The 7,793-nt window shown below is 39.5% G+C and overlaps 1 protein-coding gene across 1 annotated transcript; it reads right to left on the bottom strand.

Annotated features, from left to right (window-relative positions):
* Window positions 1-2,387: 2,387 nt before the first annotated feature.
* LOC137282174 (ankyrin repeat domain-containing protein 50-like) lies at window positions 2,388-3,560 on the bottom strand. The gene has a single exon (XM_067813902.1). It carries the CDS (start codon window positions 3,558-3,560, stop codon window positions 2,388-2,390), a length of 1,173 nt encoding a protein of 390 aa, XP_067670003.1.
* Between the last annotated feature and the right edge of the window lie 4,233 nt (window positions 3,561-7,793).

Raw genomic sequence — 7,793 nt, forward strand, 5'->3', positions numbered from 1 at the left:
TACTAAGTGCTACGTAGGAGATATTAAGTCCTACGTAGGAGGTACTAAGGCCTACGTAGGAGATACTAAGGCCTACGTAGGAGATAATTAGACTAAAAAAATTCTACACTAGCCTAAATGACGTGTCACGGAGACAGTTAAGATTTTTTTTATTTGACTGATGTCAAAGAGACTGTAATCTTCAAAGTAAGAGCATAAATGTTACCATTAAATATTATATGGGTGGATCTATCTGTGGCAGACATCACTCAGGAGATGATGATAAACTGAAAAAAAGAATCCATTTGCTAACTTGTGTAAAGTTCCTGTATGTCGGACAACTAAACCCAAAATGGAACAGTATTTAGAGAATCGCGTTGTCTTCCTTACCTTATAAACTCTCCATTGCGCATAAAGATAAAGGCTTAAGTGGTACGGCTTATTACCATAAGCAAAAAGGTGTCTTAGATGACTATGGTCGCCACACAGCCCCTTTAATACCTATCCCCTATATGCGTCCAATGTTACTAGATTTGGTAAAACTATGTGAGGGAAATTGTAGGCGCACTTATGTTAGTCTTTAAAGCAAAATTTTTAACACGGAGGCAGAACAAAAATAAGAGAGAATTCTGTCATTTATTATTAGTGATCATGGCCAGTCTGTAATTGCAAAACGGAAGACGTATTTTATATTTCGTGTATTTTATTCCAGTTATGAGGATTTACCGAAAGGTTCATGCTAGCACAACTATTCAATTACCTTTAAGTCACTTTTAGCTTTTTACAGGGGTCCCTGTACATGTGTTCCCTTGATGTGTGTATTCAATTTTTTTAGCTATTTATACTGCTTACTACACAAGGACAGGTCTGATTTTGGAAAATATAAGAAACCAAAAAAGACTTAACGAACTGTTGCAAAATTATTATTATGTAATACATAACTGGAACATGTAATAACATAATTACAGAAATATGAACAGCTTACCGTTAGATATACATGCAACGCTACCGTCACCTGCCAGCTCGACAACACATAGTCCGTGCAATCCAGCAAAGCAGTCCTACTGGTTGTCAGTGTTGTTTGGCAGTCTTTGCCACGACATCACTGACAAATGTGTTTAGGCTAGCGAATGAAAATGTACTTCGACTTATCAATGCTGGATATTTGAATAACAAAAGTGTCCCTGAACGACCAATGCGCTAACTTACAACGCGCTGTCTTCATAACCTCCATTTCTAATGTCACCGCATAAGTGTAGAGGCTTTGAATAATTATTTAGTTCTTGAGACTTATAGGCGGATAGCTGTAGAGTTGTCAGCTAGTGTAACGGATCATATATATATATACATATATTTAGGGAAGTGAAATGGATCATTTAGGAAGACCGACACTAAGTGGTTACTGGTTGTGAAGTCCGTGTGTAGCTGACGCCTAAAGATGCAGTGTAGCATAGGTCTTCAGCAAACCATGCTTGCCACAAAAGGCGACTATGCATCTCGTAAGAGGCGACTAACGGGATCGGCTGGTCAGACTCGCTGACGATGCTTGTGCTGTTGATCACTGGATTGTATGGTTCAGACGCAATTATCTACAGATCGCCGCAGTATAGCTAGAATATTGTGCGTCGTAAAACTAGACTCGCTCACTCACTCCATTTGTGGCTTCAATTGCCTGTTGTTCCTGTCATCGTGCTACAAACGGAGTGAAACATAATTTCACTCACTCACTCTAAAGAAATGATACAAGAAGTATCTGCTGAAGTCTGAACCGGAGAATGTGATGTAGAAACACAATACAAACATAGTATTACAACATAATGTTTACTTCGTATTTACAAATGGAGTAAAGGTTTACAAAGTAAAACGCGTTATTGTTCATGTCACAGGACCCAATGGAGTGGCAGCACAAAATCAAAGCCATTCTTAGAACTTGAAAAGTCGCACATGACGGATAGATCGATGCTGATCTAGAATCTTCAAGATTGCCTTTGACTCCTAGTCTAACTAATACATCACTGCCCGCTGCAGATGCTAAACAGAAACAACAAACAATGCAATATATGTGCAGCAGTATTTTACGGCAAATACATCTGCCACAAAATGACCTGGAAGGTCGTGACTGTATTATCTCAAGGAGTACAGTAGTACATGATGATTTGACGGGGAATTTCTGCTGTACGATGCAAAGTCGAAAGATATGCATTTGGCAAACTAGTTTCAATGAAGCTTCAAGCATAACGTTTTATCTGTTAGAAATTGACAAAAAAAGACCATTGTCAGTTTGATGAACAAGTTGAAACTATTCAATCCATGTAAAATGTAGCTACTGTTTACAACTAAACAAGTTTGTCCTTGGAACTACTGAATGTTGTTGTAGCAACAGGTGAAGGCTGTAACTATGTCCAGCTTCACCGGTAGAGCATAGAGTTTTGAACATGTTCCATCATCTGTAAGTGTCCGCCCATGGCGATCACTTGAAGGACTCCGAAACCTCGGTCGTCAACTAGTGTCAGGTCCGCCCCTCTGTTGACGAGTATGTCAAACACGTCCTTGTGTCCACATGCTGCTGCCATCATTGCCGGTGTCCTCTGAGATTGTCCTCTACTATTGATATCAACAATTTCCTTTGATAAGACATCTTCAACAATAGCTTTGTTTCCTCCGATACAGGCCATGTGAAGGACTGTGTTTCCGTTTTCGTCTATCCTTTTCATGTCACTTTTGTTATTCACAAGAAAATCAAATACGTCTTTGTGTCCATTCTTTGCTGCAAACATTACAGCTGTCATCTGGTTTTGTCCACAGCTGTCAATGTGAATAAGACCCTCTGCCAGAATACACTTTACAGTGTCGGCATGGCCAAGAGCACAACTCATATGGAGAACGTTGTTTCCATTTTCACAGAATAGTTGTATGTCACCCTGGTTAGTTACAAGAAGCTTAAACACGTCTGCATGTCCACACTCCAGCGCAAGTATGGCTGGCGTCTTTCCATCATGGTCTTTGCTGTCAACAGAAACAATGTTTCTCTTGAGAATGTCGCCAACTATTGCAACATTACCTCCTACACAGGCAGAATGAAGGATACCTCTACCATTTCTATCTTCTAGTGGTAAGAGACATCCCCGTCTGACAAGTAGATCAAACACTTTCTTATGTCCACAGTTTGCAGCAAGCATCACTGGAGATATCTCGTTGTGCCCCCTGCTGTTAATATCAACACAGTCGTTGTTGAGGATATATTTCACCATCTCGACATGTCCTCCAATACAGGCCATGTGAAGGATGTTGTTTCCATCTGAATCAACAGTTGAAAGATCACTTCCGTTCTTCACAAGTAAGTCAAACACTTTCCGATTTCCAAACCTTGCTGCCGCCATCAATGCTGTTCTGTTACAAAGACCTGTAATGTTTCCGTCAACTAGTTTCTTTGACAGAACATACCTCACTATCTTCAGATGTCCTTTGATAGAAGCCACGTGAAGGACAGTATTACCATCATCATCTGTCAGTGACAGGTCACATCCTTGTCTCACAAGGAGGTCAACTAGTTCTCGGCGTCCACCCTCAGCTGCTATCATGACTGGTGTCCTGCCACCCTTTCCTCTACCGTTAATGTCCACTAGTTTATGAGATAAAATTTGTCTGACTTGAGCAAGGGTCCCTCCTCTACAGGCATTATGCAAACTGTTGTCTTCTCTGTCCGTCAATGTCGGATCTGAAAAAACTGTTTATACAGTTAGATGGAATAACAAATCTTATCATAGTAGGGATATCACGGAATTCATGATTATGGTGGACGTTTCTAGAGAGAGAGAGAGAGAGAGAGAGAGAGAAAGAGAGAGAGAGAGAGAGAGAGAGAGAGAGAGAGAGAGAGAGATCAGCCACAGAACCTACACTCATTTAGTCGCCAGCACAACATAAAGTCAGCAGTCTAACCCGCTCAGACACCGCGGCTTCCAAGAAATTCCAGATGGGACTCAACATCAAAAAGTGGTAGATCTGTGCGTTACAGAGAAAGTGTAATACCAAATATAACCGGTAATATATTGCGATTTGTCATACCTTGGAGCAATTCATCCTGAACTTCAGGATCATTTGCACCTGAAAATATCAAACGAAAGGTGTTGAAATGAGTTCAGTACGATGCTATTCATGTATCTGCCAGTAGACTTTGCATGTTAGTAATACCCATTCGCAAAATGTTAAAAAGAAGCTCCGTGTGTCATAATACAGTTGTAATATTAAGAGGATATATCTCCTTACATAAAGAAGTTAAGTGACTGATAACTACTTTATGTCAGATATATATGCTATATATCTCTACCGTAGCAGTCTGCTAATATGTGGCAAACAAATTTATGATATAAATGCCAACATGAAAACTGGTAACAGTATAAGAGAGACTGTGAGAGACAAGTACTTGAGATCACATAACCTTTTAGGGATTCGTGTTACTGAGTCAATCAGGGCATTCATACATAAATGTTTTTGAAGGATTATGAAATATACTACTTACACTTTTTGTGTTTTTTCCTCTTTCTACACCTGACAGAGAAAAAAGAGAAACAATGGGAAATAATACTCACAACAAGAGAGAGCACTCTTCTCTTTTCCATCGTCTTAGCATTCAAATATTGGACAAAAGATACTTGCATTCGAACTAACTAAGCAAAGAAATTCAACAACCTCAACACCCTCATCTAACACATTGTAATATGTTATCTGGCAGTTGAGACAGCAACTTTCACTGCAGCTATAATCCTTGTATTCATTTATTAGCTTTCCTTGACCATGCTATTACAGACCCTGAATATTTCCTGGTGCTTACTGTCCACCGGTTTGGTGAATATAAGATGAGGCTGATTTTCTTGAGGGTAATGTATTGTTGGACGATACAGCGATAGACTTACACCAGGTGAAGTCACCAAGTATGCCTAGACTCCGTTACTTAAAAGAGACTTTCTGAGAAATCTTTGCCTCGTTTATGCAGTGTGTGGAGGAAAACGCCTTCGGCTGTGTGAAGACGCCTGGTATTCAAAGTGAAACGTAAAGACGGATATATATCGTGACTAGGACCGGTCACTTCTCACTGGCAATCGCAACAATGTGATTGCTAGAGAACAGTGGTTATGTGAATTCGCTTAGACTGTTCAACAGCACATCAATTTATGGTATTGTTACTGTGTTCGCCTTTTTGTTGTGACCCTTAACATGTCAATGATATCAAAGAAAATTATGCCCAATACTTGAATAGGCCCGTTTGAGTGTGCTGGAGACTCACGCTCAACATGACCTATTCTTGTCATGAACTCTCCCCTCAAAGTGAGTGAGTGAGTGAGTTTAGCTTTACACCGCACTCGGCAATATTCCACTTATGTGGCCGCGGTCTGTAAATAATCGAGTCTGGACCAGACAATCCAGTGATCAACAACATGGGCATCGATCTGCGCAATTGGGAACCGATGACATGTGTCAACCAAGTCAGCGAGTCTGACCATCAGATCCTGTTAGTCGCCTCTTACGACAAGCATAGTCGCAAGCATGGGTTGCTGAAAGCCTGTTCTACCCCGGAATCTTCACGGGTCTTCTCCACTCAAAACATGTCACAAAAAATTGTCATTAAATTTAAGTTAAATGATCCCCGAGTATGTTTTGGGCAATTAACACATTTTGAAATAGGTACTTATACAATTCAAGTTTTGCCATTTTGATGGGTCTCCATAAGGCCACGACCTGACTGCACTGTTTGCATCTGAAGGTGAATCGATGCTCAGAGGGATGTTTGTTCGAAGCATGTCTCAAACTGAAGAAGACATCTGCTTGAAAGAACAACCTACCTTGTTAAGATGATGCAGACGGTTACCACCAAGACATGTACCACAACAACTGGAACGATGACAGCGACAGTGCCAGTCTGTGAGCTGGTTCTGCGTGGCGGTATTCGAGTTGTGGCTGTTGTTGTAGGAACATCAGTGGTTGTATCTGCAGTAATGAGACAAAGTATACAGAACCTAATGGTGTGTTCACACAAAACCAACCAACAGCTAATATAAACATGTATGTTTACATTATGTTTAATAGGGGTATATACATGATAGCCGGAGGATTGTATAATTGTTACCTGTCAGGCCTGGAGATGGATCTGTCAACACAAAAGAAAAACAGATTTCAGTGTGAAATTATAGGATGTTTATGATTATGATTATGAATGATGTCTTGCACACTCCTTTAGCAAAACGCACTAAAGGCTTTATAATGAAGAGAAGACACCATGGCAGTCAACCATTAACCTTATCCACGCATTTTATTTATCTAATAAGTATTGTATTCGAGTTATCGAAAATTAATTCATTTATAATCACATTACTGCACACTTAAGTATAGCATTTAGAGTCATAGCATAATTCATAAAAATGTGAATGCAATAAACCAAAAGGCTTGTAAACCTGAACTTTTCACTTTTGCTATCATTTAAACATGTACAAAGCTGTAGTCTATCAATTGACTAATCATCCTTTCACCTTGGCGGGTCTCACAGAAGTCTCCAATGCGATTGTCTATACAACCTTCACTGCAGTGCCCGTTGATCAGGTAACAGGCGTGTCTTTTGCAGCTCTTGCTGCACCGTTGATCACACCGATCTCCATAGAAACCTAGTTTGCACCCGTCATAACAGGCCCCGTCTTCTTTGTTGCAAGGCAATACGGTATGTGAAGTAATATAGCAGTTTTGCGAACAGTTTTTACTGCAATCAGCCCCATATGTCCCTGAAGTACATTCCTCGTTACCATTTACTGTGAAGCCTGAAATATATCAAAATGTTTTTTGCATTTTTAAATTTTTTAAAAATTTTGTTCTGTCATTGTAAAGATGTATGTACTGTTCTGTTACGAAAATACTGATTGTCCTTGATTGAGCATGTGATTTGAAGTAGGATACATTCTAATGTTTTATTGTTAAAGAATCTCTTTAGGAATGTATCATGGTACCCCTTGGCTATCAAGCTTAGAAGCGTTCTTCAGAGGCCACAATATAAGTTTGTAAGACTTGCCTACTCGTTTATGTCTTTCAGCAGATATTGCATGAAACAATAATTTCACGTCTGTCATTGAATTTTCTGATAAATCGTTTGTCATGTACAGTCATACTGCATACAGCCACATCTGTGACAGGATTACTTACTGCATACAAACACAATTATGCCAGTCACCCACATGTTGCAGTAGGGAACGTTTCCTTTCCTGATCATCTGTAAATATATAAACTGTGTTCGTTATTTGTAATATGGTGAAATGAATGCCTTCTGAATATGTATTGTCTTTTTAAACGTTCGTCTCTCAGTTCATCAATTGTTTCGTCAGTATCATTTCGGTAAGTTCCATTTAACTTTCTGACTCACATGCTGCTACCTCGGGACGCCTGACTACAGGCCTTTCAGCTTCAGAACTCCTGGTTAGCTTAATCAAGCAGTTGACATATGATGTGCAAACTTCAGGAATATATTTTCATTCCGAATTGTTGAAGAAAAGACATTTAACAGTTAAATGTGTGTGCGTTCGCTTCTTTGCATGCGTAATGAACTAAACTTGACTTTAAAATGAACTATGTATATCCGAATCAAATGGATTCTAATGCATTTCTGTACCATACTGATAACTATGTGCTATACTTAACGACCGCCAAGTCAAAATTCAGTTGCTAGAAACAGAAACGACTTCTTGTGTGACATGTATACCCTTCACAATGAAATACACGCATTGATACAGTTAATATATTTTGTGCTATGTGCTATACTTAACGACCGCCAAGTC

The sequence above is a fragment of the Haliotis asinina genome, chromosome 4 (genome assembly GCF_037392515.1).
Source record: "Haliotis asinina isolate JCU_RB_2024 chromosome 4, JCU_Hal_asi_v2, whole genome shotgun sequence".
Taxonomy (NCBI): Eukaryota; Metazoa; Mollusca; class Gastropoda; order Lepetellida; family Haliotidae; genus Haliotis; species Haliotis asinina.